At 43.0% G+C, this 23,077-nt stretch overlaps 1 protein-coding gene across 1 annotated transcript in view; it reads left to right on the forward strand.

Annotated features, from left to right (window-relative positions):
- CTNNA1 (catenin alpha 1) overlaps positions 1-23,077 on the forward strand; it is a 202,582-nt gene that overhangs the window by 26,748 nt on the left and 152,757 nt on the right. Inside the window, exons 2-3 of the mRNA XM_084637020.1 lie at positions 9,290-9,396; positions 16,558-16,753. Coding sequence (XP_084493146.1) covers positions 9,292-9,396; positions 16,558-16,753 — 301 coding nt within the window. The 5' untranslated portion in view covers positions 9,290-9,291. The remainder of the gene's footprint in view (positions 1-9,289; positions 9,397-16,557; positions 16,754-23,077) is intronic.

A 23,077-nucleotide genomic window follows, 5' to 3' on the forward strand; every position in this document is an offset into this window, starting at 1 on the left:
AGGAATAGAGTTAGTACAATATCCTGAGTGGGGGATTTTTTGTTTTGTTTTTTTATATATATTTCAGTTTGTGCTATCCCTAAATCTAGCTACTAAAGATTTCTATAATGAGAAAGCAACTTTACTGTATCTATGCTAGGGTATAGGATCAGAGCAAGGGGGACAACTGAAGGGTTTGACAGATGGGTAGAGGGAATTTGGGGTTGAATAGGAGCCCTTTTAACTAGGTGAGGTCCACAGATCTTAACATTGGATTTTCAGCCTGCTTGTAGCATTGCTAGATCTTTCTGCCTCCAATCACTCAGAACAGCTTAAACTTGTCCTTAAGAGCCTGGTTTATGCTGAACATCCTTGCCCAAGGGTGGGCAAACTATGGCCTGGGGGCCACATCCGGCCCTTCAGACATTTTAATCCAGCCCTCAAGCTCCCACCGGGGAGCGGGGTCCGGGGCTTGCCCTGTGCCGTGGCTTGGTGCGGCTCCCAGAAGCAGCGGCATGTCCCTGCTCTGGCTTCTATGCATAGGGACAGCCAGGGGGCTCTGCACGCTGCCCCCGGCCTCAAGTGCTGTCCCCGCAGCTCCCATTGGCCAGGAACCACGGCCAATGGGAGCTGCAGGGGTGGTGCCTGTGGATGGGGCAGCGTGCAGAGCTGCCTGGCCACACCTCCACATAGGAGCCTGAGGCGGGACATGCTGCTGCTTCCAGGAGCTGCTTGAGGTAAGCACCGCCTGGAGCCTGCTCCCTGGCCTCCTCTTGTACCCCTGCCCTAGCCCTGATCCCCCTCCCCTCCTCTGAGCCCCTCAGTCCCAGCCCAGAGCACCCTCCTGCACCCCCAACCCCTCATCCAAAAAGTTTGCCCACCCCTGCCCTTGCCTAACAGGCAGTCAAACCATTCAGAGCGCAACACTTTCTGGTGGCTATAACTGTAGCCAGGTAAGTGTTTTGAGTTAAGGGTATTATCCAGTAACCCCCTTCTCCCTGTCTCCCCGCCCCCCCACTCATCCCTCCCCATACTGCATTATTCACATGTATAAAGTAGTGCTCAAAATGGAACCAACTGTTTTTCCCTAAGATTAATTCACTTTTTATACTGAGCTCAAGAGATAGTGCTGCTTTTATTTGGGCTTAAAATACTACAAGTTGAAGCTAGACAAATTCAGACTGGGAATTATGTAAATTTTTTACAGTGAGGGTAATTAACCATAGGAACAATTTACTAAGGGTTGTGGTGGATTCTTCATTATTGGTAACTTTTAAATCAAGAGTGGATGTCTTTCTAAAAGAATTTTGTTCCAGCAGTTGTTTTGGGGAATGTCTGTGTTATAGTCTAGTGTCTGACCTGCTGTATCATAATGATCATCCCTTCTGGTCTTAATCTATGAATAACATTCAAAGGGAAAATGCTTATGGCATATGCTAGATGTGTGTTTTGCAACTGAAATATATCTAACTTGCAGAATGTTGTAGATCTACAGCTCTTTCTCTTATGCCCATCCTTTAGTAAGGGTCAAAAAAGCCTGTCACTGACTTCCAGATGGATTATCTAGTTTGAGGCATACAAAGCATGGAGTAAAATCCCTCTTTTGGTATTTGGAGCATGTTCCTATAGGGTAATGGCTTCTCCAGGGGCGGAATGTGACACATACCAGTTTCTGACAATATCCCTGGGAGACCTTACTTAGTTAAGTATGTTTGGAGTACATTGCATTAAGTGGGAGGGTTATGTATTATAGAGGGCCAGGATTGTAGGTAACCTCTGAGTGAGATGGGATGTGAACCTTGGAAAGTGGTGTTTACAATTGAATAACTTGCCAGTTGGGAATGGACTTTTGTAACACTGTATCAAGTAGCCACCAGGGGAATGTTGAGGGAGAAATGAATGCAAATTCCTTATCTCCAGTTATGCAAATTTTGAAGCTGCATCCCGAGGAGAGGACCATTCTCTGCTGATTACCTGTTCCAGAGTCTGTGGAAGGCCCACGCTGTATAAAGGAAAGGCTAACCTATTCAAGGATGTGCTAGTTCTAAACTGATGCTGTCATGAATTTGTAACCACAAACTCTTGGTGGGGTAAAGGATTGAGTCCTATCAGAGCCCTTGTTGGAGTTATGGGGTGGTGGGGGTCACCTGTTTTTAATGGATTTTCTCTGTAAGAATAAATCTGTGACGCACGCTTGCTGCTGGTCTAAAGGAAACTTTAGGTGAGCACAGAAATTTCGGCGGAGGGGGTTGTGGGGCATCCTGGGTCCTGTCCGAATGCCCCATGATGCATTGCTTTGCATCCCAGCAATCCCTGTGCTTCCGTTCGCATTTGGTGCTATCTTTCAACGGGATGTGTACCCCACTCTGTCTCTTCAGTCTGCAGGAATGGATCCCAAACTGTTGACCAGCATGCTGCTTGCTCTGACTAACACATCACGAGTGGCAGTGGAGTTATTCCATAAACTACAAAGGCAAGAGGAGTGCATCATTGATCTCTCCACGCACTGCTTTGACACGAGATTGCTTGTACTGAGTGGTGGGATCACATCGTGATGCACATCTGGGAGACTAGCAGTGGCTGCAGAACTTTCAGATGAGGAAAGCCACATTCATGGGACTGTGTGATGAGCTCGCCTCAGCCCTGTGGCGCAAGGACATGAAAATGAGAGCTGCCTTGCCATTGGAGAAGCGTGTGGCAATTGCACTCTGTGGAAGCTGGCTACTCCAGTCTGCTACCAATTTGGTCCCTAACCAGTTCAGAGTGGGAAAGTCAACCGTTGGTCTCGTGTTGATGGAAGTGTGTAGGGCTATTAATCACATCCTGCTCCAAAAGACCATGACTCTGGGCAACGTGCGTGACATTGTGGATGGCTTTGCCCAAATGGGCTTTCCTAACTCTGGAGGGGCAATAGATGGCACGCATATTCCAATTGTGGCACCAGATCACCTAGCCACTGAGTACATTAATTGGAAGGGGTATTTTTCTATGGTTCTCCAGGCACTTTTTGTGGATCACCGTGGGCATTTCACAGACATTAAGGCAGGCTGCTCCGGAATGGTGCATGACGCACGCATCTTTCGGAACACTGGCCTGTTCAGGAAGCTTCAAGCAGGGACTTCCTTCACGAACTGGAAGATCACCGTAGGGGAAGTCGAAATGTCCATCGTGATCCTGGGAGACCCCGCCTACCCCTTAATGCCGTGGCTTATGAAGCCGTATGCAGGGCACCTTGACAGCAGCAAGGAGTGGTTCAACAACAGGCAGAGCAAGTGCAGAATGACTGTGGAGTGTTCTTTTGGCCGTTTAAAGATCTGCTGGCGCTACCTATATGGGAAGCTTGGTCTGGCGAATGACAATATTCCTATGCTTATAGCCGCTTGCTTTATGCTCCATCATAATTGTGAAAAGAAGGTTGAAAGCTTCACTCAGTGCTTGACGGCTGAGGCTTAGTGCCTGGAGGCCGAATTTGAACAGCCAGAGACCAGGGCTATTAGAGGGGCGCAGCGCAGGCCCATAAGGATCAGGGATGCCTTGAGGCAGCAATTTGGAGCTGAAAGCTGCTAATATTTGTTATGTTCGGGAGTGCTGAGCTTGTAATGCTAGAAGGTAATTGTGATTGGTGTAGGCGATGCAATATGAAAGTTTACGATATTGTATGTTGCTTTACAGGGCTCTGTTTGCTTTCAGTTAATAGAATAAAGATTGCTTTCAAACCAGCACAATTTTTATTAAAAACACAACCGGAGGGGAGAGACCAACAAAAAAACACATCAGCACTGAGGGGGATAGGGGAAGGGAAAGACCCAGGAGAAGGTGGGGTCTGTGGTTAAAGATTTGTGTATGTCCAGCTATCCTAGACAACCTTGTCTTTTGGAGCATAGCGCAATGGGTACTGTACTTCAGCAGGGCTAAATTGAAGGACGACGGGTGTTGAGTGCAGTGGGTACTGGGAGTCCGCAGTGCTGGACTGTGACGGGGGAGGAGTGGAATGCCGCAGGTACAGACTGGAGCCAGGAGGTTAAGAGGGTGGTGGTGGTGTGTGTGAAGCACATGGGAAAGAGTTTTGTGACAGTGGCTGCAGGGGAGGGTGGGTGGGGAGCTGCTTGGTTTGCAGTGTTAGTATCACTTGGATCGTGTCTGCTTGGTGCTCCATAACATTCAAGAGACGCTCTGTGGCTTCATTCTAGAGCTACACGTTCTCCTTTCAGTCCTTCTTCTCACTGTCCCGCCACTCCTTCAATTCCTGTTTCTCGGCCACGGAGTGCATCATAACCTCATGGAGAAAGTCCTCCTTAGTTCTTCGTAACTGCTTTCTAATTCTGCGCAGTCGTTCAGCCGGCGAGAACAAAGGGGGAGGCCATTCTCTCAAGGTCCATCTGTGTGTAGCCAAAACGCAACATTTTACAGAAGCAGTATTGTTTGCAACACACACAACAACACTGATTCAATGATTTAAAACACCGCTGCTATTCACATACCTGTTACTGTCTGACCCCAGGCAAGCACGTATGAGCCACAAGACCCTCAAAATGGTGAGTAACCACAGGGACAGCATAAAACAGTGTTCCCAGACCCTACTGTACACTGGGCATGTGGCTCTTGGGGAGAGCCAGCACTGTAGTAGGAGCCTGATAATCATTCCTGTCCCCACGTTTTCCACAGGCCTGTGTTCGTTGTGGAAGATATTTCACTGCTGAAGGTGAGCAGGGAATCAAGGGAGGATCTTCTCCAAGTCTGCAGCTTCTACCCTGGCCCTTATGTGGCTCACCTGTTTGCAGCAATGGTTTCTCTTGTCCCATCCCCACCCCTCCAGCGATGGCAGACTGGTGCAGAAAAGTTAATGGGACAAGAAACAAAGCAGCTCTGCCAAAGAACTTGTGGTAGCAGATTGCCCAGTATCTTCATGAGAGTTCTCTGAGGCAGATTCCCATGAAGTGAGGGAATCAATCAACACTCTATTCTACTGCTCAGACTAGGCATGTGGTGGTACGCATATCATACAGACACAGCCTGCTTTCTGCAACCCTCCTGCCCTCAACTCCTCACTTCAGCAATTCACAAAATCAAATCCACTTACCAGGGGCATCTTCTCCTGTTTGCGCTTTGCCAAGATCCGACAGCTGTGACTGGCTAGCGTGCTCTGGAGTAGAAAAGAGCTCCTAGCTGCGTGCATCTCTGGCCTCCAAGTTCTCCTTTGCCTCTGGGTCTCCCTCCCCCTCCACATCCTTGTCCAAGATTTCTTCCTTCTGGCTTGGTCCACTCTTGACTGGCATGCAAGCCACCGAAGTATCCACAGTGGCCTTTGCAGTCGAGGTGGTGTTGCCACAGAGTATTGTGTCCAACTCTTTATAGAACGAACAGCACCAGAGCAGCGGTTTGCTTCCCACACCTTGTGGTAGGCATTCTGCAGCTCTTTCACTTTGACCCTGCACTGCAGTGTGTCCTGGTCACTGCCCCTTTCGGTCATGCATTGTGAAATCTGTCTGTAGGTGGTATAATTCCTGCGGTCGGAGTGCAGCTCGGACTGGACAGCCTCCTTTCCCCAAATGCTGTTGAGGTCCAGCAGCTCCGCAGTGCTCCAAGCAGGGCTACCTGGAAAGATGCGCTGAGACCACTGCATGCATCACTGAGCAAACAGGAAGGGGACTTCCAAAATTCCAAAGGAATTTACGGGGTGGGGATGACAGTCACCTGAGGGCAGGGCAGTAGAGGTCAAACTGATGACCAGAGAGGCAAGAACAGGCATTGTGGGACACCTTCCATAGGCCAGTCGCCAGTCGACCAGGGTGTCTACACTGGCACTGTGGAACTGTACCCCTGGTGCAGAAAGCTGTACGCCTTTTGTCAGGCTGTATTTGTTTTGGTTTGGTTTTGTTTGTACAGCGCTGCAACTGTGCATTTTCTGCGCAATAAGTGGCTTGGCAGTGTGTACGCTTCAGGAGTTACAAAGCAAAAAGCTGCTTTACTGCATAGAAACTTCAGTGTAGACAAGGCCTATATCTCAAACTTTGAAGGATTAGATTTTTTGTTGGTAAATGATTTTCATAGTGTACACACACACTGACCAATTTTTTCCCCAATGATAATTGAAACTTACTGGTAGGCAGAAAAATGTTACTTGAGAACTCAGTGTGTGATTTAAGGATATTTACTTTTTATATTTAGACAAGTGATGTTGGTAATTTGTCTTAACCATTATAAAACCTTAACTTTTTGAATCCTTGAACTTCTGATGTATGGGTGTTCAGCATATTAAAGCAACTGCCAACTCTACCTTTGTGCTGCTACCTTTTCTCATGCAAGAAAACCAATAAAAATCAGATACTTTATCTTAATTTGGGGATGGGAGGAGCACAATCTCTAATTTAAAATGTTGTATTGAAGAATGCACACGCACGCTTACCTGAGATTCCTTCCAGTTCATAACACTCCTCCATACCTACCTGGTGAGACTGATTAGACTGTGATGGAGTCTCAAACAGGTCCTGACTTGCAGTGTGGCTGGGGTCCCATGTTGCATCTTCCCGTTTTACCTTCTCTTTGCTGTTCAAGGCAGGGGTCTCCGTCTTGGGCTTTTTCTGAGGTATCCAGAGTGGTCTGTAGGGTGCTGGTAGGGTTTCTGCCAAGTATGGCATGCAGCCCATTGTTAAAGCAGCCCGTCTGTGGCTCAGAACCATATCTATTGTTGGCTTCGTGATATGGCTGGCAAATTTCCTTTGTGTTTACGTGGCGCTGCTGATCCCTGTTGAACCCCTTTGTACCTGGGATGCAGGCAATCTATTAATAATGCCCATCTTCCTATGGCTGGTCCATATCTATGCTTGCGCAGCTTTTTCTCTCCACAAGTGCAGGAGATCCAGTATCTCCCATCTGTTCCAGGCAGAAGTATGTCTAGTGAGTGGAGTTGTCATGGTCAGTTGGGCAGTTGCATGAGGGTGAGCTGCTACTTGTGCTTGCTAAGGTGGGCAATCAGGAAAAGGTATTTAAAAAACACGCAGGAGTTTTAAGGGGATGGAGTGGCTTCCAGTCTGTGGAACCCCTGGGCAGTGGAGCTTACAATTGTGACCAGAGCAGACAGTGTCACAGGGAATGGGCACATTATGGGACAGCTTCTTGAGGACCGCTAGGGTCAGCACAGGTTATTCAATGTCTACACTTGCATTGTGTCAACCTCAGTAGGTCAGCTGTCGCCGCATTGCTGTAAATGGCTGTTTATGTAGGTCCGAGACAAATTTGAGTAGACATATGTACAAATAGGTTGAGGCAAGGCAACTTATATCCCGTGTGACTTATGGTCCAGTATCCTGTCTTCAGACTGTGTCCAGTGCCAGGTGCTTCAAAGGGAATAGAACAGGGCAGTTATCAAGTGATCTACCTCCTGTCATCCAATCAGAGCATCTGGCTGTAAGAGGCTTAGGGACACCCAGGGCATGGGGTTACATCCTTGACCATCTTGGCTAATAGCCATCGAAGGACCTATCCTCCATCAACTTATCTAATTTTTCTCTTGAACCCTGTTATGGTTTTGGCCTTCACAGTGTCGCCTGGCAAAGAGTTCCACAGTTCACTGTGCATTGTGTGAAGAAGCACTTACTTTTGTTTTAAACCTGCTGCCTGTTAACTTCATTGGTGACTCCTTGTTCTTGTAAACCTAAGTGTAGTGTAGACCATGCCTCCGTCTTTAAAGTAGTCCCCCAACAAAAACTGGATAAAATTTTTCTGGTACTTCCAAGATAAATATGGGAATAAATGCTTTTTCAAGAGAAGCATGCTTTCAGGCTCACAGTATAAAGAAGCACAAAGGAGACAAACCAAAATATTTTTTTATTTGGAGGTCACGTTTAAAAATAACTATCCTACATAGGAGATCAAAGGGTGTAACGTCAAACATCAGGTATCATTTAAAGCATGGAGAGCCAGAAATTGTGACCTATGGCTTAAAAAGTAACCTGGAACTGGTCTTGCACACCTGTAAATATTTAAATACCGGGTTCCCTAGAATCAAGTTGTTGCTTATCTGTGTGTGTTTGTCTGGTTGTGTCATTGTTTTAGCAATCTGAGTACTGTCGGGAGGTAAAGCTAAAACTGGGTATTTCCTTAATTCATTTTGTCTCTTCAGCATGTTAGTTCTATTCTTGAAACCATGGTACTCTTGGAGAGATGGATCAGGTTTCTTCAGTGTCTTAGGAAAAATACCAAAGAGAATTGTGAAGTGCCACTTGACTGTTCAGTGGGGGTGTAAACATGAAATCTCTTTATGAGGAAGATGGGGCTTAGCTATGGCTTCAAGCATGTACAGTAGAACCTGAGTTACAAACACCAGAATTATGAACTGACCAGTCAGTTACACACCTGATTTGGAACTGGAAGTATACAATCAGGTGGCAGCAAATACAGTACAGTGCTGTGTTTAAACATAAACTACTTAAAGGGTGGGGGGGGGGGAGAGTTAAAAAAAATCTGACAAGATAAAGAAACTGTTTCTGTGCTTGTTTCATCTAAAGTAAGATGGTTAAAAGCATTTTTCTTCTGCGTAGTAAAGTTTCAAAGCTGTATTAAATCAATGTTCAGTTGTAAACTTTTGAAAGAACAACCATAATGTTCGTAACTCTGAAAAAACATTTAGGAGTTGCCAACCTTTCAGGAATGGAGGGGGTTTGTAACTCTGAGGTTCTACTGTATTCATAAAGCTGTAAAGCAGCCTTGTAGTGGGAGATTTTAAGGGAAAGCGTTGGTTCTAGCCATGAAATATTGATAAATATGGAAGTTGTACAGCAGTTGAACATTCTCAAGCTTTTTGGCTGTATGTAGCAGCATTGCTATAGCTGAATGTAAGCTGACTTTGTATTTAAACTGTTAAAAGAAAACAGCCTCAATTTGGGTTTGAGAAGTAACTGGGGGTTGGAGGGAAGCTGGTTTCTGACTCACAAAATATTAGCTAGAGACTGACCTTAGTCAAAATAAGACAAATTAACCACCAAAACACTTTTGATGGGGCACTCTGCTTGGAAATACTATATTTTAGGTAGTTGTTCTAGGCTTATTTAACCTAAACAAACGTAACAATCATGGTGTCATAACTGAAAACACAATTTTGCACTGAAATGATAAAATGGGAAGCGAATTCAAAACTGGTATTTCCAAAGGCAGTGCAAATTTGGCTTTAAGTAGTAACTATAATGTAGCACTTTCATATAATCCTTATGTTTCATTTCAAAATCAATCCGTCATAACAAAGAAGACCTAGTAAGACTGAAGTTAACTTTTTTTCTCTCTCTCTCTCTCTCTCTCTCTCTCTCTCTCAAAGAAATGACTACTGTTAATGCAGGCAGTGTTAACTTCAAATGGGATCCCAAAAGTTTAGAGATAAGAACACTGGCAGTTGAAAGACTATTGGAGCCCCTGGTAACACAGGTAAGAAATCTGTATATCAAGCTCTCAAGTTTTTGGTAAGTTTTTCAATTTGATGATTAATCCTCATACCTTGAAGTTTGAAGTCCAGAAATGAAAACCTGGTCTGAAATAGATAGGTGGAGGGGGACGTGGGGGATCAAGAACAAAAGGCTTTTTGCTCAGTCTGTTGGTGGTAAGCATACTTCTAGTCTTAATCTTAGACTGTGTTTTTTTTGCTTTTTGTCACAACTTAATATAACACAGTCCTTCATTTAATCAGAAGTGCAAAAAGCGCATATCACATTGCTGCTGAAGTTTTATTGTACTTGCGCTCAGTTTATTCTCTCCTCTGTGGTACAGGTTTTTTTTTTCCAACAAGAATCCTTTAGGTGAAACTTATTCAATTGTTCTTGTCTAAATATTGTTCTTTCTAATTGTGTCATTAGAAACCGAGATGCTGTAGAAAGTTCTGTCTTGCATTAGAATTCTGGTGGACTAAAAGCCCTTATGGTGGGAAGAGCAGCAACTGCTATAGTTAAAACTGCATAACAGCTTTCATTTGAATTCCCTGTTAGATAGAAAGCTTTTATAAGCAAAAAGCTCACTTTGGGGAGAGCAGCCAAACAGTGAAAATTTTGAGCACAAGTGGTTGTTGCCTGCAGTACAAGGCAACTAGATATTTTCCTATTTGAAAATACTAGAAGCCCTTTTAATACATGTCTATAGCCAGAATTAGTTGGGAGGAGTAAAAGTTGAAATAGGTAATGGAACAAACTCTCATTTAGAAAAGGTGCCATGGTCAAACTTAGTTTTCCTTTGACACAGAACTCTTCGACAATTGCATGCTTATACTTGTAAAATGTCCACTAAACTTTTGTGTAGTGTTCAGCCACTGAAGACTTTGCTTTGTACGTGTGACTAATTACATAATAAAGTGTACTGAAGGAGATGGAGAGGATGGGTGCATACCTTGTAAGGCCTACAGGATGGAGACACCCAATAAAGATACTTTGGGCACTCTGAAGATTTGCAGCAAAGGGTTTCTCATGCAGACCTCTTAAAGTGCATTGGGGAAAGAATTATAGTAGCATCTAGCCTGTTTAAGAATAGGGAACTTAAATAATTTTGCCAGTTTGTACAGAATGTCACAGTTCTGGAGATCTGAAAAACTTTCTTCAATGTGTGAAGGTCTGCAGATCTTGCAATCAGTCAGGTTCTGTTTCCAAAGCTAAATACCCCATCATTCATTGGCAAGAAGTAGACTTTCTACTTCTTGATGAACTTACCATTATTTTCTGTTTCTAAAGTTGTAAAATGCCATTGGATTTCCTACCATTTAGTTCTGTATCCTTGCAAATTCAGTGTCATTCATAGATTTCTCCCTTTAGGGAAATTCAATTGACATCATCAAAAGAACAAACTTTTTTTCAGGACATTCTGAGTACAGGATAATTTTCTTTCATGAGGTAGTGCAGCAGCAACAGCCTGTACCTGCAGTTCCAAGTGCTCTAAGTGGTGTGACAGGGAAAATAACCGGAAGAAGGTAAAGCAAACTTCCTCTTGCAGTAAATTTAGTGCATGAACTGAGATTATCCGTTGGTGAAAACTGTCCCTAGTGAAGGACAGTCATCACCAAAGAGGGCTTCTTACCTGCCATGGGTCCACTGATAGGCAAGTAGATTGACCTTTTGAGGAGCTAGAGCCACTTCATTAGCCCTTGAAGTTTCTAGAGCATCCATTTTGTTTCCCAAAGGGAGACCTGGCCCAGGTGAAATCTGTCAGAGGTCCTGCCACTGAAGAGGAGTGTGCTCTACATCCTGGAGGTTCCCTTATGAAATATAAGCTCGAGAGTGGGCTGTTGATCATGGAGCTGTGCCACAGAAGTGTAGCTGCAGATGAGGAAGATTCCTGTGACCTGTTGTCATAAGTGAATGCTTATGCACTATGACAAAAACTGAACTTAAATCCTAAAACTTAAAACAAAAAACCCACTAGTTGTACCAGTTCAAGTCAAGAATGGCCTAAAAACTTTTGTGTAGCTAGTGTTTTAAAGCTACATGTCAAGAAGTGGGACTGTTACAGTTGAATCTTAAGTGATCAGTTTTGGTAACTTCCTGTTAAAAATATAAGAAGCTAAACAAATGGCAGATCTTGTACCTCTTCAGTTTGACATTTTGAAGCTACTTACTGAGATTACTTAGGTGTAAAGAAAACCAGACTTTATTACCCATTTTAAGCACATTTCAGAATGCTACTAAAGAATAATAGAGACCATAAATCAACAGCGGTATTTGTCTTGCCTGTTGGTAAGAGTCAAGAAAACGTCAGTTGTCTGTATCAAGGTGTATGTGCCCCAGAGTCATGTGCTTCATAGATCAAATAGTATCTTTCTGCCAGTGTCTATCAAGACTTATTTTTCCTTAGAGCCATGGCAGCTTCCTGGCTGGAAAGATTATACTTTTTTGTATTGAGAAATTTGTAAGACCCCCTGTAAGTCCTTGATCTTTTTAAAACTAGATGTACAAGCAATGGTGGATGAAATCTGTTCTTATTGGAGCACTACCAAGTAAATGGCTTTGTCCAGCGTGGTTCCACCTTTATAGTAACACTACAGATGGGATCCTTTCTGTAGGATCTGCAGACATTGCTATTGGAGGACAGTGAATTTTCAGATAGACACTTCCCTACTGGCTTTTAAATTAAACCTCTTTGGGTGCAGGGGCGAGAGAGAAGGGGGGTGTGTGGTCACATAACTAGACTCTCATAATGCATATGCACAAAGAAGCCAAATTAAGTCTGCACAGACCACTTCAATTCTTTCATTTTCTGACTTGAGTACTTTAGAAGAACATGAAGGCTGCAAAGTAGCTCTTTTACATGTGCCTTACTGGGGCTTTTAAAAGAGCAAATTGCAGGGGGGATGACAAAAAACAAATTCTATCATGGACTTTTGACGCCCACGTGGGTGGTCATGAGGCAAAAATAAAAGCAACAGGACAGTCTGCAAAATATATTTGATGCCTGTATACCAATACAAGTATGGGGAACAAGCAGGATGAACTGGAAAACATGGTATATGAAGAAAAATGTGACTTGGTGGGATAACTCCCATGATTGCAGTACCAGCACTGAGGGATATAGCTTGTTCCAGAAGGATAGGTATGGGGGGAAAAAAGGAGGAGGGATTGTGCTCTATATCAAGAATGTATACACTTGCTCCAAGGCCCAAGAGAAAGTGGGTGGCAGACCTACTGAGAGTCTTCGGATGAGGATAAAAAGGGAAAAGAATAGCAGTGATCTTATGGTGGGGCGGTCTATTATAATGCATCAAATCAAGAAGAGGAAGTGGATGAGGCATTCTACAAGCAGGTGACCAGATTAGCGAACACACACAAGCTAATATTAATGTGGGATTTTAACTTCCCTGATATTTGTTGGATGCTTATTATAGCAAAACATATGTCCTGCAAGTTCGTTCTTGTGCAGGGGACAACTTCCTGATTCAGAAAATTGAGGCAACAACTAGGGAGTCATCCATTTTGGATATGGTGTTGATCAACAGGGATGAATTAGTTACAAATGTGAAAATGATCGGGAACTTAGTGTTGCTGATCTGATAGAATTCAAGAGCCTAATGAAAGGAGGATATGAGAACAGCAAAACAAGGACACTGTACTTCAGAAAGGCAGATTTTCAACCAACTCAGAGAAATATAGGCAAGGTCCCATGGAAAGACCAATTAGGAAGAAAAGGAGTTGAAAGGGATTGGCAGTTCCTAAAAAATGTAATACTAGATGCTCAACATCAAACTATTCTGATGCAGAGGAAAGATAAGAGCTACAGGAGGCCAATGTGGCTGCACAAGAAGCTGGAAGTAGGGGCATGTCACCAAGGAAGGTATACATGGGAATAGCACGAGCATGTAGGGACAAAATCAGGAAAGCCATGGCAAAGAATGAGTTACCGCTGGCAAGAAATGTTAGAGACAACAAGAAGGGATTCTGCAAATGTCAGACAAAGATCGGGGATGGTGTGGATCCATTACTCAATGGAAACGGTGAGCTGGTAATGGAAGTTGATAGGAAGACAGAGCAGCTCAATGCCTCCTTTGCTTCAGTCTTTTCACAAAGAATAACGTGACTGGATAATTAGTGAAGTTACCATAGACTGTAAAGGGGGAAGGGATGCAGATCTGGATAAGTAAAGAACACTTCAGATCTTCTGACTGATTTGAATGAATTCACGTCACCACAGCTTGCTGAAGAAATTAGCTGAAGAAATCTCTTCACTATTGGCAATAATATTTGCAAACTCATGGATGACGAGAGGTCCCAGAAGACTGGAGAAGGGCAAACATAATGTCCATCTTTAAAAAGAGGGAAAAAGGAGGAGCTGGGGAATTTATAGACGCATCATCCTGACCCCAATACCTAGGAAGCCAGTAGAACAAAGTATAAAACATTCAGTTTGCAAATACCTAGAGGATGAAGGGGTAATCACTAGCAGCCAGTGTGGCTTTATTAAGAACAAATCATGCCAGACCAGCTTGATTTCATTTTTTTTGACCGTGTAATTGGTTTGGTGGATGGGGGGATGCAGTGAACATAATATACCTCAACTTCAGCAAGGCTTTTGACCCCCAGATTGGCGGGTAGCGATTGATCTATCGGGGATCGATTTTATCATGTCTAGAGTAGATGTGATAAATTGATCCCCAATCACTCTGCCGTCGACCCCTGTACTCCACCGCGGCGAGAGGCAGAAGCGGAGTCGATGGGGGAGCGACAGCAGTCGATCCCATGCCATGAGGACACGAGGGAAGTTGTGTATCTTAGGTTGGAAACACCCCCCACCCCCGTGTAGACCAGGCCACAGTCCCACATGACGTGATGCCAATTTTTAAAAAGGGCTCCAGAGGTGATCCTGACAATTCAGGCTGGTAAGCCTGACTTTAGTACCGGGTAAACTGGTTGGAAAATATAAAGAACAAAAATGTCTGACACACCTAGCTGAACATAATTTGTTGGAAGAGGTCAACATGATTTTTGTAAAGGGAAATCATGCCTCATCAATCTGCTAGAATTCTTTGAGGCAGTCAACAAGCATGTGGTTAAGGGGATCCAGTTGATATAATGTACTTAGATTTTCAAAAAGCCTTTGACAAGGTCCCTCACCAAAGGCTCTTAAGCAAAGTAAGCTGTCATGGGATAAAAGGGAAGGTCCTCTCATGGATTGGTAACTGGTTAAAAGATAGGAAACAAAGGTTAGGAATAAATGGTCCGTTTTCAGAATGGAGAGCGGTAGAGTGGTGTCCCCCGGGGGTCTGTACTGGGACCAGTCTTGTTCAACATATTCATAAATGATTTGGAAAAAGGGGTAAACAATGAGGTGGCAAAATTTGGAGATGATACAGAACTACTCAAGATAGTTAGTTCTCAAGCAGACTGCGAAGAGCTACAAAAGGCTCTTTCAAAACTGGGTGACTCAAGAAAGAGATCTTGGAGTCATTGTGGATAGTTCTCTGAAAATATCCACTGAATGTACAGTGGCAGTCAAAAAAGCAAAGAATGTTGGGAATCATTAGGAAAGGGATAGGTCAGAGAAAATATGATATTGCTTCCATAGAAATCCATCATATGCCCACATCTTGAATAATGCATGCAGATGTGGTTTGCTCCATCTCAAAAAAGATATGTTGGAACTGAAAGGTTCAAAAGAGTAACAGAAATGATTAGGGATATGGAGTGGCTTCCGTATGAGGAGAGATTAATAAGACTGGGACTTTTCATCTTGTAAAAGAGACGACTAAGGGGGAATATGATTGAGGTCTATAAAATCATGACTGAAGTGGAGAAAGTAAATAAGGAAGTGTTGCTTACTCCTCATTACACAAGAACTAGAGGGCACCAAATGAAATTAATAGGCAGCAGGTTTAAAACAAAGAAAAGGAAGTATTTCTTCTCACAATGCATAGTCAGCTGTTGTGGCACTCTTTGCTAGTGGTTGTTATGAAGGCCAAGATGAGAACAGGGTTTAAAAAAAAAAACTAGATAAATTCATGGAGGATAAGTTCATCAATGGCTATTAGCCAGGATGGGCAGGGATGATGTCCCTAGCCTCTGTTTGCCAGAAGCTGGGAATGAGTGACAGGGAATGGATCACTTGATTATCTTTGTTTTATTCCCTCTGGGGCACCTGGCATTGACCACTATCGGAAGACAGGATACTGGGCTAGATGGACCTTTGGTCTGACCCAGTATGGCTATTCTTATGTTATAACATTCTGATATGTAAGCTGGAGAAATGCAGGCACAGCAGAACTACCATTAAGTGGATGCATAATAGGTTAAACAACTTCAAACAAAGAATACCTATTAATAGAATGATGCCAGATTGAAATGACCTGTGTTTTGCTGGAACTTTCCAAAAAACTTCAGCCTGAGGCAGACATTGATCATGGAAAAATTGAGCCAAAATGGTTAAAACTTGTTTTCAGTTGCTTATAAAGCTTCACCAGGGTCTTAAAATGGAAAGTGTCAGTCAACCTTACACTTACAGGTGGTGGTACGAACTGCACCTAGAAAAGTGATTAAATGAGAACTTGATGACAGGTTGCAGCCATCTAATTTGGCTGTAAAATCACTTTGCTTGCAAAGTCCCTCATCCCTTCAGTCTTGGACTGAAGAAAGGCTGTGAAGCTAGCTTTCTGTAGATGTGCCACTTCAATCCTGTTCATCTTTTAAAATGTTTCAAAGTCTTAAAAACGGTCCTGAACTAATTGTTTCAAACTTGGATTCTTCTTGTGTGAAGCCAAATCCAAAATAGCCCTGGCCTCTTGCTGAAATTGTAGCTTAATGATGCATAGAAAAAGATGCACCTAACTTTTAATCAATTTTTGTCTGCTTCTTAAACAACAAACCCCTCACTAAGCACTTTAGCTTAAGTTTATCATACTTGTCTAATTACAATGTCACTATGCTTCTTGATTAAAGAACCATGAAAACTGCTCAAAAATGAATTTACTGGCAATTAAGTACTGCCTACTTGAAGTCAGCATAGGTATTGCAAATATGCTTTTGATTCAGAAAATCCAAGCGATTAGGTTGATAAGCTTGTATCTTGTTTCATGTTACATATACTTATTCGGTATACATCTCAACTATAAATTATCCCTTTTTTCAGGTTACAACACTAGTTAATACCAGTAACAAGGGTCCTTCCAACAAAAAAAGAGGACGTTCTAAGAAAGCCCATGTTTTGGCTGCATCAGTTGAACAAGCAACAGAGAATTTCTTGGAGAAGGGAGACAAAATTGCAAAAGAGAGTCAGTTTCTTAAAGAGGAACTAGTGGCAGCTGTGGAAGATGTTCGCAAGCAAGGTAGGTGACGTATTTTTGTGATAACTTAAATCTGAGTTTCTCTCAAGTCTGTCTTTTAGCTATTCTTTCTAATGCCCATAATTTTATCTGTGTGCGTTCAGCTTCCAAACTTTGTCCTTCAATTTCCCTCCATTTAAATATCGCTTTAGTAGTTTAAACAGCACAGGTGCCACAAGTAAATAGTCTACACTACAGAAGAGAGAAATGGATTACATTCTTTAAAGGGCATTTTCAACTTAATTTTATTCACAAAATAAACTTTCTTTAGGAGAGGTTTTCTGTAAAAGCTTAATTTTATAAAGTACAATTCTTTAAACATGGGGAATGTTTAAAATGAAATATTGCCATACCAAGGCAGAGGGCAGGAGCAGCACACGGAAGTGTGGGGAGGGACAGCTGAACTGCTCAGCAGTTGATAGCCTGTTGAGTGACTCCACCCTGGTTCCAAGTCCTCACCAGCTAGCTCCAAGGGGCTGCTCTTCCCGCAAGCAATGGACAAAGCAGGTGGCTGCCAAACAGTGTTATAAAGGAGCATTTGGCAACTTTAAACGAGCATGTTCTCTAATTGATCAGCAACTTAACCACAAAACAATATTAACTGGGACAACGTTAAGTGAGGAGTTACTGTAGTTATTAGTGGTGCTGATGATGAGCTACAAATGAAGCTCTGTGCAAAGGAGGAAGAAATTCCTCAAGCTGTGTGCTAGTTGATCTTTCCACAACGTTATAGTGAGCAGTGGTAATAAAGATTGTTAAACTGTATCAATATGACTCGATCCCCCAGTTAACTTTCCAAAACATTCAGCTCTTATAGCTGAAATTTTCTGCACTTGAGTCTGGCAGTGACTCTTTGGGAACAAAATTCCTTCAGCTGTGAGCGTTCTAGAAGGGTGAAATACTACTTTCACCCTTTACGGCTTCTCCATTTCTCCTTCCTTCCCATACCATCAACAACTCAAATTAAACTTGATGTATAACTAGCGCTAATTGGGCTATGGCCACTCTCTGATTTAAAAAAATATTGATAAAGGTTATCCAAACAATCTTTTCTAATTGCTTCTGAGTGCTTATTGGGCATCTGACTCTCTTGGCCCATCCCAATGAAGTTTTGCACTCCTTGCTTTTGATGTTGCATTGCATATTGCCCTGGCATGGCCACGGGGCTAAGCTGTTGGGACAATTTGCACGAAGGAGATTGCATATTTATCACAGTGCACGTAGGCTGGATTAACAGAGCAGCAACAGCCCTTCAGAAAACTTTTTAGGCAAATAACAGTAGATGTTGGGCTCTTCTTCCCAAAATCCTGTGCTACCTTGCTCTTTCTTGTTCCTACAAAATACAGGTATCCTCTCTTGTATATTGAATTGTGTAGGGGCATGCATGTGAAGCAATTGAATGACTTGATGTATTGAAGTGTGTGTATATATAATACACTAAACTTTTTAAACTAGTCTGGCATCCTTTCTGCAGCAGGATGAGAGAATCTTATTTTGTTTTGGAGCTGTGAGGATGTTCACAGCAATTTTCTTTTGCTCGTGCCCTTTTCCTTTCTCCACCCCTTTTCCTTCCCTGCCAACTTTCCCCAAACATCAAGGTCCGATGTATTTGGGAGGTCCCTCTGCCTGATGGTGCCTAGTAAGTTTGCACACCCTGCACTAATGTGATCTCTGGGTTACATATCTCTGGGTTACATACATATATCTCTGGGTTACATAACACTTGGGCTGGCTTAGTGTTAACCTTGCATTTTTGCTTCACGTTGGGAAATCCTTGTTATCAAAGTGAACAGATGCTGGTTTTCCTGAGCCTGCATTTATATTTCTACGCATAAATAGCTGAGGCCTCTACAGAGGTAGAACATACAAGAGTCTGACCAAATCTCTGGGTGCTATTCGTTTGCAATGTTCCTATCTAAATTGCCATCTGACTTTGCTAGTTCTATGTATCTAAGACTATTATAGGGAGCTCTGTCTCTTGAGAATCTGGCTAATATACAGCACGAATATAATTCTTGTTCACTACAATTGATTTAATTTCTAAATTAACAGGACTGGTCTTTTGCCTATGTCACTGCCGAATGACAGTGCTTTGATTTTGTTAGGGACAAAATGTTATGTTGAGGTCAGTAAACTACATCTCGTCCCAATCATGGGTAAGACTGATTTAGAATGGAGAGCTGAATATTAGCATAAAATAGCTCTCTGATTCTGTAGTTGAATTAGTGAACTGTAGGTTCTCTATATTACTGAATGTGCTTTATTAATGCAATATATGGGGTCAATCTTCTACTCAAGAAATGTTGCTGTGCTACCCCAGCACTTTTTACAGAAATGGAAGTGATTCTTCGGTTGCTGTAGTAAATACTCTTCTCTGAGAGGCAGTGGCTAAGTCTTCCATCAACCTAGCAGTGCCTACACCTGGGCTTAGATCAGTTTAATTACATTTGCACATGGTTTTCCACATTGCTGAGTGATGTGGTTAAGTTGACCTAACTTTGTAGCGTAGACCAGCTCTTAAATGTTTATATTGAATAATAAAATAAGACTGGCTGTTGTGTGAGCCTCCTGGATTGTCAAGACTATATGCCTCTTTGTAGAGGTCTGCTTGAGCCTAAGTTTAAAGCCCGACCTGAACCTGAACCAAGCCCAGGAGTGTCAAATTGTTTTCATACCCAACTCATGCCCAACACTTGTAGGGAGTTAGTTTTTGCTCTGGGAGCTATGGTTAGAGGTGGGGTGGTCTATGCCCAGAGAATCAGTGTTGTGTTTTGCCCCACAGAAGCTCAGCCTGCGAGAACTGGTGAGCTTGGCCCCTGCAGCAAGGAAGCCACCTCTGTCACAGGGATCTGTGGATCGGCAGCTGTTTGCATAGATGCATATCTCTGGGATAAGACCAAGCAGCTTTGCCACCTCATCCAGAGCATCTGCTTGCCCAGCAGTGCAAGCCCAGGGTTCAGACCTCTGCATGCAGGCCTGGGAGGCTGTCACCCACCACCCCATTCATTCAAAGGAACGAAAGGGACAGGGACCTGTCCCTGATTTTCTCCCAATTGGCTCAACCTGTCAGCAACACTGGGATGCTCTACGTACTGCAGTGGTGGTACCATTACAGCTTCCACTCCCCTTTGAATCTACCACAGTTGCTCTTTGGGGAGTTTTGTTTTGTAGCACTACCAGTGTCATTCCTGCTCAGAGTACCTTGCTACCAGAGGCGGGGCTGTGATGTCCCCCAGGGGTCAGAAGGGCTGGGGACTGAGGATGGAGTTGAGGGAAGGGGAAGAATATGGCGGGGGGGGGGGGGGGGAGTTGAGGAGAACAGGACCGTGGGGCAGGGGGAATGGCAGAAGAGGAAGGGCTGAGGAGTGGAGAGGAAAAGCAGAGGAGGAGGATAATTGACAGACGAAGTCAGAGGAGTGCTTTAGGAAGTTGGAACCACATGCACAAAGCAGGAAAAAGAAATGGCTGAACCTGAGCCCCTTAGAGGGTCGAATTTTTTTTTTCTTCATACCCAAATCCAGTACTTGTAACCCAACTGGACCCGGTGACAAGGGTCTAGGTCTTGGATCCAGCTTGTTAAAACTTTAGTACATCTTTCTGAAGGGTCATGGGAGTAAAGCTGATCCTGGATGAACTATATTTTGGTTCACATGCACAATTCATGCTGTTCCTATCCACTTCTTGTCAGCTTTATTGTGGTCATAGACCATTCTGGAGTGCCTGCATGCCAATGAATATCAAAGTGTGTAAGTATTTTTTAGAGAAACCTAGCACCCTGAGACCAGAAGAGTGGTATGAATAAACATACTTCATCTAAATTGCCATTTTGGTCCCTATTCCTTATAACTTTCACTGTATTTCTAAAATGTTATTTCTGAACTGCCTGTGTAAATTATCCTTGTCTTTGTTCATCAGAAACAATGAGAAATAGCCTCTTGTCAGTTACTTGCAGTACTTCATCTCTCTGTTCCTGGGCTACTGTCTCTAAAGTAGTGCAGCATTAGTCAGTTGGTTCAATCAGGTTCAGAGTTCTTAAGTATACAGAAGATGTACATATTTTCTGTTAGGTAAAATGTGATCAGCAGTGTCACCTTGGTTCTGTAATCCTATACCTTTTGAGTAGTATGTAATAGATAAACCTGTCTTCAGTAGTGCATACGAATCTACCAGAAAAAAATTAAATAAAACCAAACCCTCTGATCCAGTGGTTCTCAACCTGTGGCCCGTGGGCCACTTGTGGCCCAATCAGCACATAGCTGCGGCTCATGTGACATTCTCAGGATTGTAGAGGTAGTATTGGATGCGGCCCACAGTAGTAAATAGGTTGAGAACCACTGCTCTGATCTGTAACTCATAGATCTAGCTAATGTAATTCTAAAACTTTAAAAATGACCTTGAAACTCAGATCTAAGCTACAACACTTCTTCTAAAAAGGAGGTAGGTTCTTTGACAGTTCTGGCTGGTGGATATAAAGGAACTGAAGAGGGCGTGGTAACTTTATATCTTCTGTTAGTAGAATGTTGGGCTCAAGGGATATGGATGTGCCTTCTAAATGGTTCTGTGAAGATAATGTAGTTGATAAAAACAGCAGCTACCATGGTAAGCAACGCTGTAACTAACCAGCTTCTGAAAGGAGCTAGTTAATAACAATACTCCCATTTGAGAGAATATTCAACTAAACATTTTACTTGTGAATGAAGCTATTCTGAACCTGAGCAATGGGACAGATCACGTAACAAAATAAAACATAAATCCTTAATTTCCCTTGGTACATCAGAGTGATACAGTTTAGGAAGAGACTAAGGTAGAATATTTCAAAGGGACAGTGTCCAAATCCCATGGAAACTTAATGGGAGTTAGGTGCCTAACTTGTTTAAACTGTTTCAGAAAGCTCAGCTAGAGCTCTTATGGTTTAAGCAAACTGATTCTAGTTATGTCATGAGAATCACAAATTTGTAAGGGCCTCTGGTCACTTTTTGTAGGAAATAGAACAGTGTGATTAATACTGTTACTTGTAGCCAACCAGGTTTGAGAGTTCAGATTTTTCAGGCTTATTTCAAAGTGTGACTGTTTCTAAAGAGCCCATAAACATCTGTCCGATCAAGCCAGGACAACTGAAATTTTTTTAAAACCAACTATGAAGTCCTTGTTGTCTCTACCTGTCAAGGAAGGCTCAATGAGGAATGGACAAAATTCCATAATTATCAACTTGCGTTTTGTAGGCATGGGGAAAGTGAGTAATCAGGGGAGTTTTGAACAAAAGGTGGTAGCTTGGCAAGCTGCAATAGAAGGCCTTTCAGATATAGGGGACAGTATGGAAAGCCTCTTCTCACTCCATTGAACTGAGCATTGAGGGTGGTATCACTGGCAAGATGTGGGGTTGGATATGTACGCTGGGGTGGCGGTATACAGATGGGGACTTTGATATCAAACTTCTATCCTGGCCTTCAAGTGGTGGAGAATAGGTAGCCAGTGGAACAGATTGGGGGTGGGGGAATGTGAACAGTCTGAGGGAGGAATATGGAGTGTGAGAGATGGCGCCTTGAGGTGTGCAGTAATCAAGGTGGGGGATAATTGGGGCATAGTTTGCGGTTTTTAGCTGTCAGAGGCAGAAATGGCAAAAGCAGACTATTGACACAGGAAAATGATTTTGTCATTTACTTGCATCAGAGGTACACACTCTTAAACTTTTTCCTCTCCTACTATCCATCCAAAAAAATGTGTAAAAACACTTCACTTAACATTTGGTAGATCTCATACGCAAGTTCTTGCTCTCTCCTTTTTTCTCCTCCATTTAAGAGAGTGTTACTTAAGCTCTTCAATTTTTCTATAGAGGCTAAAATAAGTCTTGCTAGTGGGCCATACTATGAAAGCTTGAATGTAACTGCATATCTTAATGTTGAGACTGAAATATGCCTGTCAGATTTAGTGCTTTCATGCATACATAGTGAGACCTTTTTCTTCCCAGCCTGAAAGTCCCCTGCGGGACTCAAATTGGGTGAGAAATACCTAAGGGCACAAAATAACTAATAATGCTAAATCTGCAACCCTTATGTCAAAATGGCATAACTAACGTTTTGTGTGCGTGTGTGTGGCAGTCCCCTGAGAAATATCCCCTCCCACCCCCCAAAATCAGTTTTTACCTCTTGTTGCTTTACAAAAACACTAGATGAAGCCATTGTGTTTGAAAGGGAAGGAGAACAGAGAATTAACTTGCTTAAACTTCATAGCTGCCTACTGCAGGGGTTTTTGCACCTTTTTGATGCAAGTTTGTACTGGCTGCTTTTGGATCCGCAGGATACCAAACTAGGTGGACCAGTGATCCAA

Source organism: Lepidochelys olivacea, assembly GCF_965140295.1.
Source record: "Lepidochelys olivacea isolate rLepOli2 genome assembly, chromosome: 8".
NCBI classification, from domain to species: Eukaryota; Metazoa; Chordata; order Testudines; family Cheloniidae; genus Lepidochelys; species Lepidochelys olivacea.